We start from the raw sequence: 26351 nt of genomic DNA on the forward strand, positions 1-26351 counted from the left end.
ATGTCTTGGGAATCCTAAATTTGGGCCATCTCACTCAGATGAGCTGAAGCCCAGGATGATGGCTCGTATTTTTGGACCTCATCATTCCCATCCTGGGCTCCACAGGCTTTTTGAAGCCTGAGGTGTTCTGCCTTATTCCTTATTGAACACATTTACCTCTTTATGCTCTGCAAAACAGCAAGCTGCTCCAGAATTGCATCACCCTGCCATGCTGGAAGGAAGCATCACGTAACCAAGCTGGAGCAGTTTGGGGTGATTAAAGTTATTACTGGGCTGCTCAAAAGAGCATGGGGACTTACCAGCTGGCAAATGTTGGATTAGGAGGTCTCAGAGTTACCCACTCCATGCCAAAAATCTCTCAGGCCATATGCCTAAAGGACTCGGGCAGAGAAGGATTAATTGAAATCAGGCTTGGGCAGTAAATTCAAGTGAAAAATCACCCTATAAATGAGGGAAGATCCAAGGGACTATGCAGAGTGATTATAGAAGCTGGTTCTTAGGCTTTAATTCAACAGGCTCGGGATTTTCTTTTTATTTATAAGGCTAAAGCTCACCCTCCCTCACCCTGAACAAATTAAAGCTGGCTGAACCCCTGAGAGCCTGGGGCAGCCCAGCTCACCCTTTGGCATGTGAGTCAGAGCTTAGCTCTGGGGACACCGAGGTTGCAGGGAAATCACAGCCCTTTGTCAGCAGGTTGGAAGGGTTCTGAGCTGGATGTAGGAAAGGGGCCAGAAATCACACAAGCACTGCCATTTAACTGCCTCTGGTTCAACAGAACATTAAAGAAACAGGTGGAGCTGATAGCTACAGAGATCAGTGGTCAGAGCATCTGGGTCCTTGGGGACCAAGTCTGTTCCCTAGGAATGACTTTGCTTTAAGGTGCTAAATAAGACCTAGCTATCCTATCTACACTTTTCCTAGGGACTCCCTCACTTTTAGGGGCCTGCATTTTTCAAGGGATTCTGGCTGAAATCAGAGCATCCTTAGAACTGGGCTTTAAAATGACATCCACGCTCTCCTTGTGGCTGGAATACCAGCGTCATCTTGATACTCTAAGTGGAAGACTATAAGGGAAACCCTGATCCTTCTGAAATCCCTGCAGGCTCTCTCAGTGAAATGGGACTCCAGGAAAGGAAAATGAGAAGTCTGATAGATAAGCTCAGCCCTGCAGTCAGAGAGCTTCAGCAAAGCACTGCAGGTGGAGAATGCTCAGGCTTCTGCAAACAGAGCATGTTTCTTATCACTGTCAACCCACATCAGGGATGAGCAGATTCCAAAGATCTCAGAGCACACAAATCTTCCCTACTGCAAGGGCCTGCCTGAGAGGATTTGGATTAGATCCCAGCAGTGAAGAGTCTCTTCATATCCAGGGAAATGGCACCCTCTGCCTGAGGGTACTTGGGTGAGCTCACACTCTGCCAAAGAGGGAAGCACAGCACAGAACCCTGTTTAGGGACACATGGTGCTGGGAGCCCAAACACCACAAGCTTCTGGCAGGCTTTCCTTCCAACACAGCTGCTAGCATGAGATCTGTGATGCCAGACATCCCCACCAGCTTTAACTCCATCACCCTCTTGTTACCTCAGCTGAAGATCCAGGCTCATCACAGCCCTCTGTTTCCCACAGCACTTGATGGAGAAGCTACTTGTGCAGGGAGCAGCCAAGGACTGCTCATGGGTCCGTACTCCCTTGCTTTTATGAGCATTCCCAGCACAGGTGTTCACCTTTAGGGAACTGAAGCCTACTGCCTTGCTATCACTTAGGGAATTGCAAGCAGGCACCTAATAGAAGGGTGAGGCAGGCTGCAGGGAGGTGTGCTGTGTCTTGGCTTCAGCTGGGATAGTGTTTGTTTCTTTCCTACCAGCTGTGTTCTGGATATGGGATGAGAACAATGTTGATAACAAAGAGAAGCAAAGACTTTTTAGCTTCTCACACTGCCCTGCCAGCTGGAAGGGGACAGCTAAGCCAAATGGATGTCCCATACCACATGGCATCATGTGGACATATAAAACTAAGGGAAGTTTGGTGTGGGGGCTGCCCTGTTTGCATTTATGTGAAGGATGCAGCAATGGGAGGATGATTTCAGCACATAGAGCAGTGCAGAACGGGGATGGCAGGGTGAGGCTGTGGGTCGGCTGCCCCTCCTTCTGCTGAGCCCTGGGCAGGCTGCGAAAGCAAGGGCTTTAAAAAGCACCACGTGGAAAGATTTTGCTTTATTAAACTAGAGATCTAGGTCAAAAAGAGTCAAATAACTAATTCTCAGAGCTCTCTATCCTCTTACTGGATTCCTGCTTTTAATGCCATTTGTCTCTCCCTTTCTATTTCAGCTGGGCATTACAGTGTTTCTGATTACACGGGGATCTGTGCTAGAAGCCATCTTCTCAGTCATCCCCGGGCAGAGTTTCTAGAATGCAAAATGGAATGAATCCAGCAATTTTTTCAGTGAATGAAAAACCCAGGGGAATTCTTAAAGCATTTTACAAGGCTCTGCCCCTTCTCTGATGTATTAACAGCAAAACCTTTGGAGGAAGGCAGCACTTCTGAGCTCTGACAGTCTCTCTGGGAGTACAGCTCCACCAGCAATGGACTGCAGAGGGACTTTCAGAGGAGCTGCTGCCATAAGGACCGGCTGCCTGGTTTCTCAAGGCACTCCGTTGCTTTGTCACTGCTCTCCTGGGATTCTGCTCTTTAAGTTGAGCAGCCTGCAATGCTGTGCCTGCCTACAGGTCTAGGCTGGAAGCCTTTGAGATGCTTGCCATGACTGTGTTAAACTTAGACCTTAATGCAGATAGCAAGCAGTCAACTGGAGGCTTAGAAAGAGTAGAACACAGTTGTTCTGCATTCTAAGCCCTGAAATTCCTATAGGTGCTGAGTGAGCTTAGCTGCAGTAAGGACATATCTAGCATCTAATTCCACAATTCTCAACACTATTATAATTGTAATTTAAATGGGGTCTAAGAGAGGTACAGCCAGGCTGCACCCCTTCCTATCACACAGCTGAACTGCCTTCACCTGTGCTCCCAGGGCTGACCAGATCCTTTCCCCAGGTGCTCCATCAGTGCTTCAGGGCATGATTCAGCAGCTCCCATACAGTGATGAAGGAAAAGAAAAAGACAAAAACACAGCAAAACACATCTTCTATTTCTCCGGCAGTAGTTTGCAGTGCCAAGAGTGATGCTACATTAAGTGTCTTGCTCATCTGATCTTATTTTTCTCTTTATTATCTCCCATTGTCTGCTCATCTGGTTAATGCTGTTTGAAATAAGCCCGATCCCAGGAGCTAATTGGCACAGTGACACGAAGTTTGTGGCTCGCGCAGCAAAATGTATGATTTCAGCATTTGCAAGAATAACATAAATCCCTGCACACATTTCATCCTAAAGGCTGCAAAATCTGCTTGCAGCGTTCTTATCTCTGTGGATTAGCGAGTTATCAGGGAGCTTCACTATCGTCTGAATGGAGATAAGGTGCGGCAAATCCTTCCCTTCTGCTCCCTGACACACAGTATCAGCACCAAATAGGGAGCCTAGGAGCACAGATAAATCAACGTCCCTCTGGGGACCCTAAGCTATGTATGAATGCATTAAAGCAATATTCAGCTCCCTGCACAAAGGCAGAACAGCGGTTCCTCTATTGCTCTGTAAGGCTGGTATTGTACTGGGTATTAAGCTCTTAGTTGTGAGGAAGGTGCATGTGAAATGCAATGTATTAGCATCTTTAGAAGAGCTGCCGTCAAGAGGAGAATGGCGCCAGCCTCAGCACTGCAGGCACCTTCCTCACCATGCACCAGGTTGCTTTGGAGACCAGTGTTGGTCTTCCAAACAGAACATGCTGGCACAGAAATGAGACAGCCCAGATGGCTGCTAACTGCCAGGAGAAGCCCTACTGCTTGTCAGCCTTGTGCTCAGAACCCTTCAGAGCACTCAGAGTGTATTAATGAACGCAGTAACTAATAGAAAAGCGAAGTGCTGGGAGGAGACTTCCAGGAGTGAAGCCTCATTCTTATATCTGTCAAACAAACAAAGCTTAGGGCCTGGATGTGACTTCAGTCACATTTGGAAACTGTGGGCAACCCAAGGCAGAGGAGCAGGCAGAAACCCTGCAACACACAGCGCGGTGCCTGGCAACTCTGGATCCAATAGAACTACCATGAGCTTCCTACAAGGCAGAAGGTCACCCTCAGCTTAGCTCAAGGCTAAGTGCACTATGCTGCCTTTCAAGGCACACTGACAACACATTGTCCTACTTATAACCAACTGCATATTTCTTTTACTTCAAGCATTGCATGATCTGCTGTTATCTTGATTACAGCTGCAGGATAGAGTTTGTCACAGCCAATAGAAACAGATGGACCCAAACTTTCTACCATATCATATGTTTCTGTTCACCGTCTGTTAAACATCTCAGGTGGACCTCAGACTTGTGGGTCATTACTATCTTCTTTATATCAGTATTCATTTATTTCTATTTAAACAAGAAGGTTCATACTCTGAGCTCTATACTGAATGGCCCCAAAGCAATACCTGCCACAGGCTCTTCCTGTTCTTGTTTATGTCTTAGACACATGGGTCTTGAGTTTTCCTGATATCACTCTCCTTTGGTTGTGTGTGTCCCTGCTGCAGTTTGGGTACAAGGTTCTACACACCTAGTCTGGATTTGATGGCTGTTGTAACTCAGGCAGACAGCTTCACTTACAACAAGACTTTATGACTCAAGAAGATGTGCCAGTAGCAAACCCCATGTCCTGGAGGGTCACTGAGTGCTTCCAGGTACCCACCTCTTCCACTTGCACATAGGGGGAAGGTGGTGCCAATCTCCTATCTGTGCTTAAGCAACATTTGGGCAATGGGAAATGAACCCTTCCTTGGGGTCTCGCTGAGCCATGGGCTGGGGCCAGTTGGCTTGCTGGCTGGTAGAGGGTTGTGGCTCCCTCTGCTTGGGCTGTAACCAAAGTCTCCATCCCTTGCTCTCTTTAATTCCATGCAGGAGGATAACAGTAGCAGAAAGCATACACAGAAGAGCTAGGAGGAATGGATGAATGCTAGAAGATTTCTGTGCAATTATTTTTTGCATTAGATGTTCTCAGATGAACTTTCTCAGATCAAACCAAACCCTAGTATCAAGCAAGGAAGAATCAGAAGAAGTGGTCACAGGCAAGTGGTTCTAGAGGAATGGGTTTATTATCATAAGAACCCAAGAAAATCAGGCTGGGTTGGGTAACCGTGGCATAAATGAGGCTGAAGTTCAGATCCAAACAGCTCTGAGAGAAGGCAACCCAGCTGGTCCATCTGCTGATCTCTTCCAGAATGGTGCGGGTTGAGTTGCTGGGGACACCAACTGCCTGCAGCTGTTCTGTAGCATCGCCCAATGATGTTGTACTACTCTTCCTTCTGCTGCTAGCAGGCAATGATAGCTCCTGGTGCACAGCTAATCTCACCCTCACTGCTCCATCACAGGGGGTGCTCCTCTGGTTTTGGGGGGTTTTTATAGTTCAGAACACCAAGGCAGTTTGTTCTTGTGCTCTTAGCTTTGCTGTGCCTTGCCCCAGTTCCCTGAAACTGCCATAGGTATGAGATTTCCTCTCCATCTCCACCATTCCTGCACTGCCTCTTCTCCAGCCCCTTTGGAAACTGCAGTGCTGAGGCTCACAGTGAGGTGCTGTGCACTTTATTTCATGCTGAGTCCTCCAGGACTACTCATAGCACTGCACATAGATTACTCAGACTGGCTATCACTTGGTCCCACAGCAACTCACAGCCAAAACCACTGTGAGACCAAGAGAGGTAACACTCACCTGCCTGAGCATCTTCTGTGCCCTCTGCTTGGGGGCAGTATAGTACGCCAACACACGTTTCCATCCTGCTCTATATTTTCTTTGCATGCACATTTGGTGTCATTTTCTGGTTCTGCTTTATCGTGTTCCTCTGTATCCTTCTGCTTTCCAGTCTGATCCGTGCTACTCCACTAAACTTTGGATTTCATTCTGTTTAGAATTCAGTACGAGCTGGAAGATTTTCACAAAGTCTTGGGGGACTGAGTGCAGGTAAAATATTGACAGTTTCGAGTAGATTCACCATCCATTCAAATTAGCAGCCTACCCCTGATCAGCCAGCAGGTAGATATGAAATAAAATACCCCCGTGAAGATCTTAATCCTAATCCTAAGAGTTTAAAATGGATTTAAGCCTGGAAGCGAAGCGTTTTCTATCTGTTCCAAAATGCTCTTACTACCATCTGCGATAACTGCAGCTATTCTGGTTTGTTGCATTTATTCTGGCCTCAGTTTGAATGGAATTTATCTTTTGCCTTCCATAACCTCTTGCAGAAATGAGTTTCATATTCCAAGGCAAAGCTCACCTGAGCAGGCAGGTGCCAACCCAGGCTGCCCTCCTCATCAGCCTCCTTAGCAGTGGAGATGCAGTTGACGCAGCCAGCAGAGCATGAGGCGTGGAGTTACCTCTTCTGCAAATGGATATTTATATTTGCTCAGATGAATTGCTGCTTGGAAGTGCCTCTCTGCCCTGGCTGTCTTAGAGGAAAGCCTCACATAGGCAGCTCAGATGCAGGTGTCTGAGTTTCAGACGTCTCTGGCTGGAGGAGCTGAATCCCAGCTCGCAGTGCAGAAGTGAATGTCCTTTCATCAATTCTGGATTTGCCATCTCTCAGTTTAATTGAAAATATGCTCCTTCTGTGTCAGGAGGCAGAGAGGACTTATCTGTACCTGGCTGTCTTACAGGCAGTTACAACACCCTTTGTCATTCAGCTGCTCACAGCAGGAGTAGTCCTTAATCTTTCCCAGCCCCTCTCAGGCAGTGTTTCTGCATCCCATGTCTGACCCCCATGCCCTGCTGGACCCAGTGCTTGTAATTTTGATGAGTGAGCTCCTCTGAGTGGACAGGTCCCCCAACACTGGGTCCCATGCTGCTCCAAATAAAGCAGGGCACAGGTCCCACCAGCAGCACATGCATTGCTTCTAGCACACCACCACTCTGCAGTGGCACTGAGCAGGCACAGTGCCAACAGGACAACAAGCAGAGAGCTCGTTTTTCATTAATATGCCAAAAGACAGCTTTAATATGCAGCAGGTGGAACAGCAGAGCGGCCTCACCCTCACAGACCAGCTACTGAAGGTACGCAGGAGCCATTCTTTTCCTCTGGTTTCTCCTGATTCCATTTGCCAAGCATTGATTTTCTTTTCCTTTCTACCAGCGAAGCTTGAAATTAGTCATTTCTATTTTATTTTGTCACTTATGTATCAAGGATACCAGCAGGGCTGGATGATGGCATGTTCAGAGAGTCAAGAGATGCTGAGGGACATGGGATGCCCACATTCTGGTTATGCCATGGCACAACATGGGACATTCCTGTTGGCAGATGACTGTCATCCCAGCCCCCTTGCCACATGGTCTATCCCAACACCGCAAGGACAGATTTCCCATATTATGGATCATCTTTCAGTCCCTGTGGCTACTGGAAATGGCCACTTGGTAGCCACTGTCACATAGCTGGAAGTGGGGACAGAAGGCACATGGTAGGGTGCTCCCGGAGGGTAGACTCATGCAGGACGTGCTCCAGGCACTCATGTCCCATGGCACAGACCCCAAAGAGAAAGCCTTATTTGGCAGTTTACTTGCTGATGACAAAACAACACCTAACCCACAGGTGAGTGAGATGTGTGTGAGATGGTGCTGGGCATACCCTGAGAACCAGTGCCAGCGCAGGACTGGAAGCAACAGAGGACAAGAGCTCAGGGTAAGCATGTCTCTGAGCCAGAGGGTAGCACAGCTTTCCTTCCTCCTGCATGGAGAGACCCACGGACCGAGCCCTGCCTGAGATCTGCACTCTGCAACGCTGTCATCACTGACTTATTTCTTATTGACTTTTCCATGAGCTGAGGCAATAGTGCCCTTAATTTCACTGAGGCCACAGTTTCATGATTGTTAATCGCAGATCCGAGCACAGATGTGCACCTGGCCCAGCACAGCTCAGTGCCGGGATCACAGTTTGAAAGGAACAATGCTGAATTAACTGGAGCAGATGGAGTTGACTTGATGCTGAACCCCGCATCCCGGGGCAGAGGAGCTCTGTTTCACTGATGCTTCTCCCCATGACTTTGAGCAGCCCAGCAATGATGACTGCAGCTTGCTCACAAGGACAGGGACAAGATTTAAGACACATATAGCCCTTCATATAGCTCAGCAACTGAAAACTGGCTCCCAAAAAACACTGCCAGACCCAATCTCATTCAACAGAAGATGCAAAAAAGACTTCCATAATGGTCTTGAAATGATTTTCTGTCCACATAAAGATCAGTGCACTCAAATCAGCTGCATTCTGAATTGAAGCTGTTGCTCCATCTGCTCGTCGCTGTGCCTGACTCACAGCAGCACCAGCACCATGTAACATCCCTTGTTGCTTAGAAGCTGTTGGTCATGGAAAGTGGGTAAAATGAGCCAACATCTGGTTCAGGAAAAGCATTCCTCTGGGACTCATCCATGTCAGGAATTGAAGAGCTGCTTAGGAGTGGGCAGGGAAGCAGAACAGTGCCAGAGCTCTTAGACCTGCTCACAGCACCTTCTGTCAAGCAAACAGCAAACCACTTTACTGCCCACTTGAGTTCAGGGGGCAGATGGAACCTTGCATTGCAGCACCTGGCCACTGGGCTCTATGCATTTATATCCAGCAGTTTGCAATACAAGCAAGGAGGATCCTGAACCTAAGGATCTCCATTCAGAGGACTCATGGAATTGTAGAATATCCCAAGTTGGAAGGGAACTATAAGAATCATCGTGTCCAAATTCTTTCATCACAAGCATCCCCTGGGCTGTCCTGCTTCACACCCCATGAGATGCATTTTTGCTGCATGTTAACACCATTGTAGCTGCACTGGTGCATCACTGCCTTTCTAAGTGCTGGCCTCGAAATCAGAGCTAGCAAATCACATGGTGTGATAGTTGTGTGCTGAACATAAGGCACAGCATGAGTGATTTCAGAACCCTGATGGATCAGAGAGGGTATTAGGAACTGCCCTAATCCATGATGCATTGCTTCCAAACCATTAAATAGGCTGTGTATAAACAGAGCAAATCCCAAACCTCTAGGCTGACCATTCTGTTTCTGCACACTGGCAAGTCTGAGGATCCTCAGCTGGGCCCCACGTTACCTTGTGCTGTACAACCTGGAGCAGGATCTGGCAAGAAAACCCATATTGCTCCAAGCCCACCTCGTCCAGGCTACTTCAACAGCAGAACCATTAAAGGAATGGCTCTTGCCCATTCCATATATATATCACTCCATCAGTGCAACAACACAGGCAGTGAAAGGGAGCAGCACGGAGACTTCCTTCTACCTACCAACCTTCTCTTTCTCTCGAACCAAGACAGCACTGCTAATACTTAAAGCTTTAAGTGTTTGCCTTTAGCTTGAGTCATTCCCTTATGCTAAAACTGTAGCATCTGCAAATCATATTTCTAAGAGTACAGGCCCAATTATTGTTACGTACAGGATTCCTTTATCCCCCAGTGTTTTCCCATGAAATAAAGATAGCCAAGAAAACCTGTCAGAATTCCCCATGGTACCACCTGCAAACCAGGGCGGTGCATTAAGGAGGATGAGTGAAACAGGAGGAGCTGGAGGCTGAGCTCACAGATTGGAAAGGCACACAGACAAGCCAAAGCTGTGCAAAGCTCCCAGAGGGCCGGTGTGGCATCCAGGTGTGAGATGAGGCAGAATGTTAGATGTGAACTTTTATCACTTCACACTAGTGAGACCAGTGTTAACCTTCAGGCTGCTCTTCCATCTGCTTCATCCTCCGTATCCCTGCCTTCTCTTCCAGAGGGAAAGTCTCTCTTTAGAGCAGGGGTGAAGGGTGTGTGTTGCTGGCTGGGTTTGCTGCTCCTCCTGCAAGCCCTTCTGTGAGTGCCTGGCATTTATTAGATGGAAGATTAGAGCAAACATTGCTGGATAATGGAATTAGTCTTGACAAATCTCCGGCTGCAACACACTGTTACAGTATTTAGGGATTAATAGAAACGTGCGAGCTGAACATGGTGTCATTTGACACAAGCAAACACATCTATTAAAGAGGCAGAGAAAGACCCGTGTTTCCCAATAAACCAGCCCAATCCAAGACAAGGTGAGCAGGGTTTCCAGCTGAGCAGAGAAAGCACTCACTGAGCCACAGGACCTTCACCCAGCACTGCCCAGCATTGGGATCTGTGCCCAATGTTTTTGCCCCATCCCTGTGCACTGCTGAGTCTCTACATCCTCCATTTAGAGGCAATAAAACCTCCTCTTCTCCTAGCTGAGTGAAGTTCAGCATCTCCTCCTGTGCCCCATCCGATAGCTCCTGTCCACCTCAGTACCTCCACAGGACTCAATCCAGTGTCACTCCTGGAAGGGCCTGGACATGGCTGGGAGCTGGGCAGGGTGATGGGGAATCAGGGGGGTGGAAAGCTGGGAGTTCTGGGAACTCATGGAGTAGGAAAGCTTATCTCCTAAAGCACAGTTTCTAGATCCAGAAGAAGACAAACATGATTTTTCTTGTGGCTACTGTATATATTTACAAGCACACTGACACAGGGCAGAGCAAACAGCAGCGGTGTCAACCTCTAATAGAGACGGATGACAAACGTATTTAATGAATTAAAAGATGATGAAGTATTAGTGACAAAGCAGACACCCACGTGTTGTGCACACTGTCACTGATCTATGTGCCACAACAGCCCTCTGACAGAGAGCACCGTAGATCAGTCTCAGCATGAGCAAAAGGCAGCAGCAGCCCCAGGGGCTGCAGGGTGAGGGGCTGCAGGGTGCAGCCTTGTGCAGCTGGTTGCAGGGAGCCCTGGGGAGAGTCAACCTGCACACAGCTCATTAACAGAAATCCCCTGCATCAGCTCTCCCTCTGCTCTCATGCCACCGTAGCATTTCAAGCCTGGGTCAGTGAAAGTCAGCACAAAACTGGTGTGCCCCCTGTGGGGAGCTGGAATATAAATGCAAGGAAAGCTTCACTTCCTCCTTCCCATGCCAGCCCAGGTCAGTATATTGCTTTCCCACCAGGGACTCACAGACCCCATCCTAGTGACCCCAGAGACAGCAGAGGTCTGCCCAGGACAGTCTTCATTTGCCCATGCTCCCATGAAGGTGACTGCAGTCCCTGTGCCACCAGACAGCCACTGTGGCACTGGCAAGATGTGAGACAGCTCAGCATATGCTCCTCATCCCATCGATGTGGCTGCAACTCCCCCCGCATCCAACTCTTTGGAGACAGATTGTTTCACAGCACCTGTGATTTATTAAGCTGCCTATTGGAACGGTCGCGTTGCACAGATTTCCTGTGGCTGCCTGCACATCTGCTCGGGGAGAGCACTCAGTAAAAGCTGCCTATAAATACAAAGGCCAGAGGGGAACATGCCCTGACAATGAAACTAAACAGAAAGGGGAAGCTCTGGGTGGAGGAGACAAACAGACAGGAGCAGCGCTCCAAAAACAGCATTAAAAGAGCGGTCACCCAGGCGTGCTGCCGAGCTGGTTGGGCACTGTAAGCAGAGCCCTGCAGGGGTCAGGTTCTGTTCAGCCTTTTTATTAATGGCAAGGATGATGGACGAGTGAATGTACTTAGAAACTGGTGGTTGAACCTTGGCTGGAAGGAGCAAGGAACTCGACGCTAACAACAAAAAATGATGCAAATTAAGCAAGAGAAAATTCAGTGAGAATAGATGAGAATAAAAGCACAGGAAAGAGAAATCAGATGTAGGGGAAAGGAAAGGGAAACAAACAAATGGAGAATGGCTGAAAAAACAGTGCCACAAGCAAAGGGTGCAAGGGGCCATGGTAAGTAGGCAGCAGGATGTGATGTACGCTGCAGGGTTCCCATTAAATACACCTTTTCTTCCTGCAGGAGCCAAAGGTCAGGTCCCTACTGGTTCTCACAAAGCAGAGGCCAGTTCTACTGCAACCTCACCTGCAGAAGCAGCTTTCAGAGCTTACCAGGTGCCCATGTGATGGTGCAGCTGTCCCACCTCCGGTCCCATGCATCCTCCCAACAGCACCCCAAAGTTGAGGGCTGCATTTTGGTAACTGCATTCCCTTGCCAAGGTTGTGCCAGGGGAGGAGCTCAGGTCTCCGTGGTCTATCAGGTCTCCAAAGGCATCCTCCTCTGTACATCCTCCTGACTGGACGGAGACAGTGGTGCAGGGGGGAAATCAAGCATCCCTACACCTGCATCCTTCCACGTGCTGAGCTGCTGACTGCACAGCAGCAGAAAGGAGGAGTTGGGGGGAAATAGCAAGGGGACGTGTGCTGGAGAAGTGTGATCTCCATGCTTACTTGCAACCCGCTCTGAATGGGGAGAGGCTCAGTGTTACTGTGTGGCCCCAGTGCCATCCAGGATGGTGTAGGTTGCCTTGCAGGGGATGCAAAAATCCCTGCACACTGCTCTCCCTGATGCTCATAAGCCAGAAGCAACCAAGGAGAAGGATTTTGATACTCAGGCTGATGACAAAATGAAGGCATCATGAACATGAACAACATTTAAATGCAACCCCAGCATGAATCAGAGGAGCGTTTCTAGCAAGGAAGTGACAGCCACTCTCCCTCCATCTAGTGATTATTGTGCCTTTGTGTTCAAAAGGAAGAGCTCATACTGAAGCAGGTATTCCTTGGATGAAGAAAGAGCGTGTTATATGGTGGGAAACATAAAGAGTTCAGGATAGGAAGGAGTGATTTTATTTTATTTTTTTTACTTTCTTTTTTTAATCTAGGCAGTCTAGGAAGGATATTGCTCTCTAAATTCACTGGCAGCAACTCCATGGAAGAAGAGAGGCATTTAAACTAAAAGCAATATTATCACAAGAATATGTGTCTATAAACTGACCAGACATAAATTCAGGCTGGAAATTGGAAGAGGGCTCCTTACAGCTGGAGTAATGAGAATCTGGCACAGCCTCACAGATGGTAGAGAGCAGAAAAAATAAAGAAAGCAGGGAAAAAAAAACAAATACTAGAGAGTGTGAAGGTGGAACTTGCTCACGACAGGGATGCGTGGAGGGGAGCAGATAATGCAGTGCCTGGGACTGGAGTGCTGGAGGTGATGATGCTGAGGGTCCTCAGCTTAGAGTGAACATTGTTGCATCCTGGATCCAATATTTTCTTTGTCCTACAATGGCTTCCTCTTAAATTAAGTCAGCATCCACAGCTGTTGCACTCAGAGGAATAAAAGAGACTTGGTCATTGTGCAGCTTCTTCTGCATCTCCCCTTGTTTATTTTCCAAGCTCCTTCCTGTCTTCTTGGTAGGTGTATTCCATTCCCACTCAGGAGAACTCAGAGCATGATGGCAGCCCTGACACCAGCCTGAAGTTGTGGAACAGCTTTTCTGCAATTCTGATCTCTCTGGAGCAGTAACAGGCAATGCCACAAGAGCTACAGGTGTTCTCAGGCTCAGCTGGCTATCTAGCAAGGAGCACAGCACAGCTGATGCAATATGACATTCATCTGCCCGAGGAGCAGGATCGTGCAGCCATTAAACCAACTCCTGTCTCAAACGCCAGCTCGAGTTTTCAACAGAGCACTGGAAGAGCTGCAGGTCTTCAACCCACCTGCATCAGAGCCAGCAGCAAGCAGGTGCCATCGTCACCTGTCACACAACAGGCTGCACAGAGCCCCATCACACAACCAGACCAGGCTGCCCAGAGCCACATCCAGCCTGGCCTTGAATGCCTGCAGGGATGGGGCATCCACAGCCTCCTTGGGCAACCTATTCCAGTGTGAAGAACTTGTTGCTTAACACACACATATGAACACTGTCAAACATTGCCCCCCTGGTTTTAGATGATGCAAAAGCATCACTCCCAGGCAGAACATCTCCATCAAGCTGGGCTTTATAACACTCAACAACTTCTCATTTTTCTATTTGCTGCTTCTGTTCCAGAGGAGCAGAGATAACTGATAAAGCAAACTACACTCAAGTGGAGTTACTGACGTTCAGGAGTGGCTTTAGTAGACAATAGCAGTACCTACAAAAACACACTCTGAAGCAGCAGGTTTAATGTCATTTCAATGCATACAAGGTGCTGTATACATGCTGCTGCTTTTCTACTTTACTTCCCATACACAAAAAGCAAAATCTCTATTTGGGGTTTTCTGTGTGGCTTTTTTTTTTCCTCCCTTACTGTAAAATAAAAACAAACAATAACAGCAGAGAGAACAGAGAAGGAGAGCAGTGTTTTATAGCCTCTGCAAAAAGCAGAACCCGCTACTAGAAGGAAATGGCTGTAGGCTCAGCAGGCAGGGAAAGAGATGGAAATGTAGGCAGAGGAGAAAGGGAAGGCGCTGCTGCCTCAGATGATGCAATGACACAGAAAAGGCTGGTTAGAAAACCTGCCTTAAATGTGTTTTGAAAACTTGGGGGTTTGTCTAAAGCAATTTGTGTGCGTGTGAAACACGCACGCGCTCCATGGAAACGTTATGCCCTGGCTGAGCTCCGCACAGCTGAAATATTGCTGTGATATTGCTTCCAGAGCTGCAGCAACTCCTGCCTGTCCCTGAGCTGTGGTCACAGCTGCTCCTGCAGCCACACTGCATGGACTGCCATAGGAGCCCCTATAGGACCCAATACTCCAATGATGGTATCTCAGAAAAGAGACCCATTGACCAAAAGCAGAGTTTAGATTTTCAGTGAAAAATTAAAAGCTCGCTTCTGAATTTTGCTGAGGTTTTTGTTGTTATCCCAATTTTCCTACTGGAAGAGGCTTGTTCTCTATCTGTTCAAATAACTGTGTTTGTTTTTCCCATCCCACACCTTGTCAGTGCTGTTTGACCACACATCAATTATTGATTTGGAGCCTGGAGAAGCCTCATACATGCAACCCATTCCCAGATAGATCTTGGCAGCTCACGGGAATGCCAGGCAACCAACGTACACCCAGAGCAAGCTCAGCTTCAAAGGTCAGCACTTCAGTTCTCCAATACCTGACAGGCGTGCTCAGCAAAAGTGGTGAACTGATAACTCATATTTCAAGGCACTCAAAGCAGGCATCACCAGCATACGTTCTCCTCCCCCACCACTCTGCCTGAAAGATGGTTTCTTAATGTATTTTTCTATAATAAACTTCACGTCTTCACATTTTATTCCCCACTTGAGATCTAAATCATCTTCGCCATAAATGTAAAACAACTAAGCCAATTGTTTGGCGGTGCGGGTTTACAATATATCATTACAATAATAATTCAGAGAGCTGGAAAGTTTGCTTTGCTATAAATTTGCTCAGCTCATTACTGATACTAGTGTGCAAAATAAGTGGGTTCCCACTGGAAAACGGGAGCGGTTGAAATCCACCTGAGAGCCACAGGTTTATTTTTACTGCTCTGCTGCACTCAGGGAAAAGGAAACAAAAAGCCAAATGGTTGTTACAGATGGAGAATGGATGAAGCATTCTGAATGACATAGGAAAGGTCTCAAGTGTGCCTGAATTGGCCAGGCCATGTGATGCAGCATCTTATTCAGCACAGAGAGAAGGCAGCCTTTGCATCACAACCCTCCTCAGCATCTTCCCAGCACACAGCACCCATAGTGGGAAAAGAAAACTAAAACATACAATGGGAAGCTGAGAAGCACAGAAGTGTGCACAGCTGAGTGTGGTGGGAGGGGAGACAGTGCAGCATGTGGTCACCAAAGAGTAGGACCGATTTAATGAGCAATGAAATCAGTGGTTCTGGAAATAAAGGAGGGTGCCATTGGGATAATCTGGGCCAAAGAGCAACGGGTGAGCTTTAGAAAAACTGAAGCATTGATGGGGATGAATATTTTAGATTCAAAGCTCTTCTGGGACTGTACAAAACCAAGAGGTGGAAACCTCACTCCATCCATTTCACTCTTCATTATTACAATGAAAACAAAGGAGCTCCCACACTTTTCCTGTGTTCCAGTGTGTTAACTAAAACTAACAACAGCTATTTGTTTGTTATTAGCTGAATCAATATTTGTACAAAGCATTTAGAGGCTCAAACAAGAGCTGCAAACAAGGTTTGAGCTAGAGGGGCACTTCATGAATTGAATCTGTTGCTTTGGTTGCTGTTGGAGCCTGGAACAGTGAGTGCACTGTCCTGGGCTCAGCCATCTCTGCTTCCCCCATGCAGAGTGGTCTTGCATGGGGAGCTGTGCAAAAGCCTGGGGAGGAACTGACAGGGCTGCTGATGACTCTATGAAGCACAGATTCTGTCATACAGCCCTGGGTGCTGCTGTAACCTTTACAATCCAACATGGGATAACATCTGAGCTCATATAGTCATGTACGCTTCAGTGTCCTACTCCTTACTGACTTCTGCTCGGCTCTGGGCTTTGCATTTGCCCTGAGCTCCAAGTGCCAGGCTGCCACACAGGGGATGCAGCACAGCATGGTTCACCTCTCTTCATGCTTTGATGCTTTGCTCTGGATTTTGCAAAGACCCAAACCCAGTGCTCTGTCCCAGTTGGGATGATGCTGCACAGCCCACCCAACACCTGTGCTCTCCTTGCTCCCAGGACCATGCATTCCTTGTAGGAAAACATGCAACATGGGTGAGCAAAGTCCAAGCTTAGACTAGCTAAAGTTAAAGAGACATGCATGGAAGAAGATCAGACATCAGCCTGCTCTTAAAAGAACAAAGAGAATACACCAAGGCACTTACATCTCTTATAATTAAGGGTGGAGGACTCAGAATGAATCCCAACTCATTCTGGGCCAGAGTTATGCATGACACTGCCACTTTGATCCTTTCCTATGAGTCAAAAAACTAGTCTTGCCATCATCTGTCCAGAGCTCAGGAGAAAGACAGCAGGTCATCCCCACCGTCCCTTTGCCCTCCCACCACCAGCAGCCCTGCTCCACTCACAACTGCTTAAGAGCATCCTGCAGAAGGGATGCTCTACCCAAGAAGTGCATATTTGTGCTGGAGGAGAAGGGGTAAGATATGAATGTATGACTATTACTGCTCCTTTGGTCATTCGCTCCTTAAGAGCAACTCACAAGCACCATGTAATGATGTCATATTAGACAAGGGTACGAGATACAGAGGTACACAAAACAGGCATCCCCACCTTTAGAAAGCCAACCCAGCTTCACATGAAAGCTTCAGGAGGGAGCCAAGGCCACCAAAAACCTCAGAAAAAAATGTATACTTTCCCAGCAGAGAAGATGTGCTGCCTCAGTTCATTTAGGTCATTTTTCCTCTTCCCCTGATTCACCTCCCCTTTTCACATTGCTCCTGAAATAATCAGGCCAGACTGCAAGAATGAAGGCAAACCCCCAACACACAGGCTTCAGAATATTAAAGAGATCCTCATGAGCCTTCACAGAAGGACTACCAGGGCCTGAGAGTTAGTATGGACCATATCATGCTATGCAATAAAAATAAGAACCCTGACAATCTCAGCTTTTACCAGCAGACCTCCATCCTAGTCCCAGGTATGAGATTGGGTTAGAGCTTGGGGATCCTTGGGGTCCCCTCCAACCCAAGCCATTCTGTGATTGCTGCAATTCCCCCTCCCACTACCATCACCCATAGAAGCACTTTATGCTCTGAGCCCACCTTTGGGAACAGCACTTGCAGTGATGCAGAAGAAAGCTACAACAGAGCCAGAAATCCAATGGTGACTTGAGGGAGCATCCTAGAGCACAGAATCCACCAGCAGAAGCTGGAAATCTGGGATTAATGTCATATAAATGTAGCACAGACAGACAAATACCTTTGGCATGCAGTGATCAAATCTCCATCTGCTGGAATGGCAATAAATCACATGCCCAAGGCCTCTACCTTCCAGCCCCAGAATTATTTCTCCTCTATCAGTTTCTTTCATCAAGAACTCCATCTTCACGTAATTTATGTTCCCTCCTTCCTGCCTCCCCCCCTTCTCATCTCCATACAGACAAATGGATTTTGGAAAGCATTTGAGAATTTCACTCTTTGGATAGTTAGAAATCTTCTAATTTCCAGTCTCACTATGCTCACGCCCTGGTTTATATCTATTTGATCTATTTCCATCTTATCCCTTAATAGCTTTTCCACATTTGATATTATCCCCCAGATGTATTTATAAAGAATCATCACCCAACCTCCCAAAGTCATTTCACTATATTGACAAAGCAAAGCTTTCAGAGTGTGTTTTTTCGAGGACAGGTCCTCACTCCCCCAAACTGTCTGATTCAACAGCTCTCCTCCTTCCTGATGCAATTTTAAGGTAATATGTTTTTACTAAGCCCATACACAACAGCTCAATCAAACTCTTACTAATGCTTTCTATATAGTGCTAATGCTTCTCCAACTGCTGAAAATTCTTCTCCTGAAGCATCCCAGAGTTACAGCCACTATTTTCACACCCTCATCACCTTATCAGTCGTGAGTTACACTAGTGTGAACCAACACAAACTGACGCTGACCTCCCTCTTTCATTATATCTAATCAGGGAATCCTCAGTCTGTAGGAAAAAGAAACCCCTTTTACTCCAAAGGACAAAACTTTGACTTTTGAGCTATTCAATCTAATCTCTTTTCTATATATTTTTTCCTGTTAGTGAGATAATCTGATCCTTTATATGTGGTGATCTGATGCTTGTCTGGATAAGTAATACCTTCTGCTCTCAAACAATCCACATGGTTGTGAGCATCTCTGTCTTTCATTCTGCCATGTACTTACTGCTGCTGAGACTGGCTTGGCTTCTGAAGGCGTCATCTGCTGGGTTGCCTTCCCAGCAGTAATCACATTGTAAATCCTGTGTCAGAGTGCAGCATCCCAGCACTTTTGGTCCCAGGCCAGCCACACATTGAAGGTGCTGTCAGCTGCTCTGCTATGCCATGGCAGAGGAAACAACTAGAAAGAGAGAAAATAGTGGGATTTAGAGAAATGCCAGCTCTTCTTGTAGCCCATCTCAACGTGTGCTGGGTGCTTCTTGCAGCATAAGGACCCTCAAAGTGCTGCTGTCTTCTGCACCATTAACCTGCATCATAAGCAGAGCTCATAGGGCCAAAAAGGATCTGTGCAGCCCCATAAGAGAAGGCTGAGACCAACCAAGGCCTTGATAGATGGGGAGAGAGAACAGGCAATGGAGAAGAAAGACAAAGAGGGCAGGTAGAGAGTTCCAGCTCTTCACCACTGCCTGCAGAGCAACCTCGATGGCAGGACAAAGCCACCCGTATGCTTCTCTGAGATGCCACAGTGCTAAGTTCTCACACTGCTGATTTGGGAAGGGTGAACATCACAGTGCAGAAAGGGAAGGGAAGATAATTCAGTTGTCTGAAGCATGCAGAAGAAAGAAAAGGAAATAAATTAAGGAGAAACGCATATTGTGAGATGAGGGACTGGTCATAGGGATGCTGACCCACCACACACAGTGGCAGGTTGAAACTGTGGTGGGCAGAGGGTAAGTTAAGGAACCCTACCCAAGTGAAGATGCACACCAAATATACCATACTGGTGCCACTGGTACACAGTAAAAGCATCATACTGGTGCACAACAAAAACACCATCCTGACATCACCTTCCAGGCCCTTAGATGTGCAAGACTGCCACATGAAGGGCAGGAGGCTGACACACAGTGGGTTGGGGAAGCCTTCCTGATGGCTCACCAGGCTGAGAATGGACCCCATGGTGAAGGGAGACCACCACTACAGCCCTGCAGGCTGAGAGATGCAGGCTTTTCCCAGGCAGAAGCTCTTATTTACTAAATTCGTGACAGGTTTTTACAGCAAACTCCATCTCTGCCACAACATGACTCGATCACTCATGCTGAGTTTATATTACCTTGCAAGATTTTTACTGTTTCCCAGAAAATCATTACTCTTCCACTCTCATGGCATTCTGTGCGCCAAAAGGGAGGCAGGTGGGGAGCAGTGAGGCTCAGATCCTTATGTTCCTGCCTTCATAGCCCTTTTAAGCCCTCCGTGCTCCATCCAGGGCATTTATTTTGCAGTTGTACCTACAGCTCTACACAACCCCACAGCCAGGGTTGTCTCAATGCCTGCACAGGGTCTGGCTGCCACCACAGCCCCACACATGGAGACCCTTATCAAGAAGAAAGCTTTGGCCACTGGTCAGAACATTCCTCCTTGTCTCCTTCTATGCAGGATGGAGACATCAGCTCTTGGAGGGGCAGTGTAACCTGTCCTTGCTCAGTGCTGTCTGGGCACTGCTTCACCCTTGGGCTGCATGAGCACAGCACTTGGGACAACTGTCCTGGCAAGGACAAGCTGAGAACATTACCCTGAGAAACTTTTCTGTCTCCCTTTTTCCATCTCAATGGGATTCCCAAGCTTTTGCACAAGTTCTCTTTTGCCAACACTGATCTAAGGGTAAGGAGCCTTTAATTAAACAACCTTACCATATTGAATGTACAGTCCCACTCAATCACTCACTTAGAAAGTAGCAAGAAAGATTAGTGCAAGGAACTAGTTTTATTTTCATACTGCCCACTGTCAGCCTGGGGTATCACGTAGAAAAAAAAGAAGCTTAACAGCTATCAGCTCATTTACAAATTGTTCTTCTCCTGATGTATCTGTTGGCTAAAATCACTGGATACCCAGCAACACTCTTGCTGTTACCTAGAGGATGTCGCAGATGCTTTATTACCCAATGTATAGTTGGAATAATACAAGTATATAATAGTAACTACAGAGCAATTCTATCTAAGAAAAGACTCACCAGTGCTGAGGCTTTCAGTTGAGATGGATGCTCACCAGTGTTGAGGCTCACCACAAAAAACTCCACACAGAAGCAATCACCAGAAAGAGAAGCTACCTTAATGCTGGTCAGCCCTTAAATGGGATCTAGGAGAGATGGAGTCAAGCTCCACCCCTTCTGGGAGCACAGCTGAATTACCTTCACCTATGCTCCCACAGCTGACTCATCGCTTGCCTCAGATGGTTAATCAGAGGTTCAGGCTGCGATCAACAGTTTCCCTTACACCCATGCCCAAGGAAATGCATACAGACAAAAGATTAGGATGTTTATGTATAAAATAAATTCCCAGCCCGCACAGCTGGCTTGCTCACATGAGTTACTTCATGTGAAACAGAAAATACACTGGATGCATCTGCAAGGGAAGGCACCAGCCACAGCCATGGTGTCATAGAGATGAGGCTGAAAAGCTCTGTGAAGTGATCCAGCCTGCCTCTAAGGAGGTTGATCCCAGTGATAGGTGTGTTGGAGCTGCAGTGTTGAAGGTGATGGAATGACCTGCCCTTCTCTTCAAAATGAGTCCTACAGCCTGCAGCACCGAACTGCTGGGGAGCTCAGCCTGCTGTTTGTTTTCTTCCTTCTTTTGAGAGGAATGGTGAACAAACAGACCTCTAGCCACAGCTATACATCTCAGGAAAATGGTTCTGTTCATTACTTGTTCTTGGCAAAAGAGTGTTTGGGGCTTATTTTTTTTGCCTGCCTGTGTCCTGGAAGCATCTGCGTGTCAGCACAAAGAAAATCCCTTTCTTCTGGGGATTGATTGCACAGATCCATCCCAGCTCTGCCCACTGCCAGCTGGCACCACTGCCTTGCCACACGCTCTCACCTTTAAATCTAAAGACGGCCAAGCTGTTTGCTTGCACTGCTTGCCCACTTAATCTGCAAACACACCCATTTGCACTAGGTAAGCTGAACACCATCTCATTTTCTCCCTTTGTTTTTGCACTTCCCTACTCCAGCCTGTTTCTTTTTTGTGCTGTTTTCACCACTTTCCAACTTGTACTTTAAAATGAATTCATGCACCAGTCAGCCCTTTAAAGCAGAGAACTATGGAGACGCGTTAACTAAGACCTGAGCTAGATGAAAGGGCCATTTTTTGTATTGCTATAAACCATAGTCAAAGAGAAGACTCCATGGAAAGCTGTAATGCAAAGTCACCCAGGATGTCCTTTTTTGATAGTGGAGAAAAATAGGAGGTTTTTGGGCATTAACTCATCAGATCAAATGTAGGCAATCATTTTAATTGAATTGAATTGCAACCAGTCTCCACTGCCTATATTGACTTCACAGGGAGCCGCTATTGACGGGTTCAGAGGAAGGCATCAATGCTTAACCAGGATGAATTCAGTGTTGCCCAGGCCAGACAATCCTGGGCTGTGTGCAGCAGGCCAGGCCATGGAATATCACCCAGAGCAGCAAAAAGAAAACCCAAATAAACCTGAAAACCAAAGGAGCAGCAAGTGCTATCAGGAAAGGGAGTTGTTCCATTTGTTCCATGCCCGGTGGTTCACAGCCTCCTGAGGGTCACTGATGGGCTCTTATCACTCTGACCTTCACCTCTGTTCCTACAAAGCTTAGTAGAAACCTCCTGGGGAGTTTCTCCCTGAAAGAGGGACTTTTTTCTAAACTCTGCATTTAGATTTTGGGCCCTTTATCACAAAAAGAGCCAGGGCATCGCTTACCCTGTGTTGGAGGGAAATGAGACCAAGGCACCTTGATAGGCAGGTACAAGTCAGCTTTTGGCAACAGAGTGGGTTTTGTTATTCCTTGTCCTACTGCTTTGTACCCATTGATGTCTGGTGGTCATCCAGAGGCTCTCACAGTTCCTTCTGTCCAGTTCTACACTTGGAAAGAAAACATTTTCCCAAGTTACTATGGAGATGACAGCGACTCAGGCAAGCGAGCACAAGGGAAGAGAAAGTATTTGGAGCAGATGGATGCATACGAAGTAAGCTTATGTCTCCACCAAAGAGAACAAAGGGAAGTATAAAGATAGACAAGATTGGAACAGGACAAGAGAAATTATTTGTACAAATGCTGTTGTCATCAGTGTGAGTGAGCAGGTGTCAGCGAGGCTAAGGAGCAAAGAGAGGTGGCAGCTTCCAACAGACTGACAGTGCAGATGGGGAAAAAACTGAGCCATTTGGGTCCCATGATGAACAAAGGGTTTTGTGCTTGAAAATGTCTCTGGGATTTTTTCCAGATATATTAGATGGTCTAATTAAAGTGATTGATTCACTCCAGAGATGTGTCAAAATTTCCCTGGCCTTTCTCTGGTAAAATTCTTCCTGATGTAAGAACAAATATCACTCATGTCCCAGCTGAGGCCAATTAGCGTGAAGAGTGATCCATGTGCCTGACGGTCCTCCTGCACTGAGCAGTTTTGCCCTCAGTTCTGCGATATTTGATCTCCTTTATTATGGCTGCATTACAGCAGTTGAAGCCCCTTTTTTTTTGTGGGGAAGCAAAGCTCGGTGTAAGGATGGCAGCAGTGAAGCAGGATGTGTCCTTAGACATTATTATTTTACCTATTATATAAAACTTGGGGAGATCCAGGGCTGAAAGTGAAGTGTCTCATTGCTGATGGGGATCTTGTAGCAGGATCCAAAGCACCCCACAAAGGGATCAGATGCATCCCAGCTGGCTTTGGGAAGCACGGAGAGCACTGAATTACAACACCACAGGTAAGCCAACATTTGGTAATTGCCCACCAGCATCTTCCATTGCAGATGTGTCAAGCAGAGTCTGTGTCTGACCAACATATGGCAACAGCCAGTGCAATGAGGCCACGATCGTGGCTAACCCTGACAAAGAGAGAGCAATTAGTGTGGCAGCCAACCCTAAAATTTGGGGTTTTGCTCTGCATTATGCAGCTGTTCTGAAGCAGCACCACAGGTTTGTTGTTACGCTGCGCCCTGTTTTTCTCTAAAACTGAGTGTGATACGCTCTTCACGGAGAATATTTTAAGACCTAATGATGTGCAGTGCTGCTTATTATTATCACCAGTGCAACACATATTAAATCAGTGTCATAATCTGGGAGCTTAACAATGAGAAAATCACCAGTGTTAGAAGGCAGGAGAGTTGGAAATTACTTGTTACTGGAAAGGTATGTGTGAAGTACCGATGCCTTCCTCACATCTGTATTCATTACAGCAAATATTAACTGCCAAAGCATTCCCAGCACAGCAGATCAAAGCCCCAAAGGGTTCGGGACCCCATTTCTAAATGAAATACAAAGTTAGGAATCAAAGATCTCGTTATGCTTTAATACCAAAGGTGCCACCGCCATCGCGTATCGCTCTGATAGATATCATCAATTTTGCTGGGAGCTGCACGTTGCCACCCTGGTGCCAAACCCCCGTGGAAATGAAGCTGACAAAGAGCTGTCATTGGGTACCTTCAGGATACGTTTAGGGAAGTGTTTTTTGAGAGGTGTGAGTCAGTCTGAGTTTAGCAGACGTAAATCTTGTCAGACAAATATGATTACTTCCTAATGGAATAACCATCACTCTGGATCGAGGAGGACCAATAAATTCCATAAATCTGTACTTTTTTCATGCTGCTTGTCTCAGTGTGGTTTCCCATGATGAATTCCCATATGGGCTTTTAACACTGCCTTGTAATTGAGGTTTGCAGCACTGCCTCACTGCTCACGCAGGGATGGGAGTAAGGGAACTCACACCCCAAGAGATGCCAGCCCTCCATTAACTCCACCACATCCCATGCTTGATTTCTCCATCCCCTGAGATCCTGCTGCCCACTTGCACTACAGGTGCCCTTACAGCAGACTGGAAGGTGCCCTGCTGAATGCTTTGGCACAGACTCCTAAATGAAGGGCAGAGAGATGTTGGTGTAATTCCCAGACAACTGTTAATCACATTGAGCACTATTGCATTCCTGGGGCGCTGAGCGTCATTTTGAAGTCAGCCCTCATCAAGGCTCTCATGAACCTGATGATGTACACAGGTTTACTCTCCCAATATGAAGAAAGATCTCATTAAAATGAGAATGGGGCAGCCTGAAGCCGCTGAGTTAATGGCTGAAATAAAATGGTTTGTAGGGAAGGATGATGGAGATGTTATTAAATGCTGGAGGGAGAGGAGCTGAGCCTGAATGATGGCACCAAGGACCACTCTGACTTTCAGATTGCCTCATCCCAGTGACCAGGAGACACCTTCCACTGGGAAAAACAAGCAAACAAGGTGCTTCAGAGAGACCTCAGTGGGTTTGAAAATAGAATAAGAAACAGATAAAAACATACAGAGCCTAACAGAGTTTATTTGGTTTTTTAGTATGACATTGACAGCCATATATATTGTGCTGTTCTATTACTGCTCTGTCAAGAAACCCTATAAACTAATCATATTAAAATGAAGACCCAATAAAGTGAAATAAAAGTGAAATGCAATTCACATGGTTGAATGTGGAATTTCGAGACAGTTTTAGACTTCTGCAACTCAGATGTGTTTCCAAACATTATTTTCTTTGGGTGAGAAGGGAGGAGAGAAGCAAAAACCGTTCCTTCACTGCCACCCACAGAAAGCTAACGGCTTTGTTTAGTGCAGGGCATTGACAAGCGGTTCACGGGGTCTCCACAAGATGGAAGAAATCCCAGATAACTTCCTCTGCTGTGATGTGTGCTCATCCCCTGCTTTGTATGCCCCTTGTGCTCCCAGCACAGCTTCAGCTCCCTGAACAGTTTAGAAAGAAGGAATACATGCTTGGAAAAGGATGAAGAGAATGGAGACACGTGTGTTTATCTGAGCTTTTTTGTCTTTCAAACAAATCTTAAGAGCAACAACCTTATCAATTAATGCCTGCAGAAGTGCATCCCCAGACATGCAATGACACTTTTAGCCCCAGAGCTGAGCACAGCTTTGGATGAGCAGCAGCATCTCCCTGTGGCTCTTCCTGTCTTCAGTGGGACTGATATTGACACACAGGGATGCTCTACAAGGAATCCAATTAACCCATGAAAGCGATGCATACACCCTGCAATTAGGGGACGTGAAATGGGGGTTGTGCCAAGAGCTTTCATTCTGCATTGCTGTCAGCCATTCAGTGCTCTACATGTTCCAGCATTTCCCTTCCAGGGTGTGTGGGCACTGCATTGTCCCACGGACATGACAGTGTCCTCCTGCCCAGCTCAAGGTGAGACAGCTCCTCTGGAAAGACATTTTACTCCTTTAATTTGCATCTCATCACTGCAAAACCCAGTTCCCTTGCATCATTTGGATGGGTGCAAGAAATGTGCAGAGCCAGAAGTGCAAAAGGAAAGCAAAAAGGAAAATGGAAAATCAAGAGGAAGACATCTAAAGAGCTACCCAAAGGCACGGTGTGTATGTGGGGGAGGGAAGGGGCTGGGGATATGCTCAGCTGAGCCGCAGCTGCCCTCAGATTTAATCAGCAGCACCAGGGTTTGCTGGTCCTTGTGTTCTGAACAGTTCCACCCTGCTCATTCCATGCTTCTCTACCTTCAGCCATGGCTCTGCATGCTGGGGTTACGGTCAGCGCTGCTACATTGCACTGGGATGCTTTGTCCCGTGGAAGGCTTTGAACTCATCCCTGTCAGTGCTGGCAGTGCAGTGGATGCTGAGCACTACTTTTAATTCCAGAGAGTTTCTACAAGCCTCGAGAATCCAT

The 26351-nt window shown here is 47.0% G+C and overlaps 1 protein-coding gene across 1 annotated transcript in view; it reads right to left on the minus strand.

Annotated features, from left to right (window-relative positions):
- The window catches only part of LOC116654130 (uncharacterized), a 95765-nt gene that overhangs the window by 49641 nt on the left and 19773 nt on the right, over positions 1-26351 (minus strand). The window contains exon 3 of the mRNA XM_085509518.1: positions 18670-18843. Within this exon, the coding sequence (XP_085365644.1) occupies positions 18670-18705 (36 nt within the window). The 5' untranslated portion in view covers positions 18706-18843. The remainder of the gene's footprint in view (positions 1-18669; positions 18844-26351) is intronic.

Source organism: Coturnix japonica, chromosome 9, assembly GCF_054131305.1.
Source record: "Coturnix japonica strain WE chromosome 9, WE-NBRP24, whole genome shotgun sequence".
Taxonomy (NCBI): domain Eukaryota; kingdom Metazoa; phylum Chordata; class Aves; order Galliformes; family Phasianidae; genus Coturnix; species Coturnix japonica.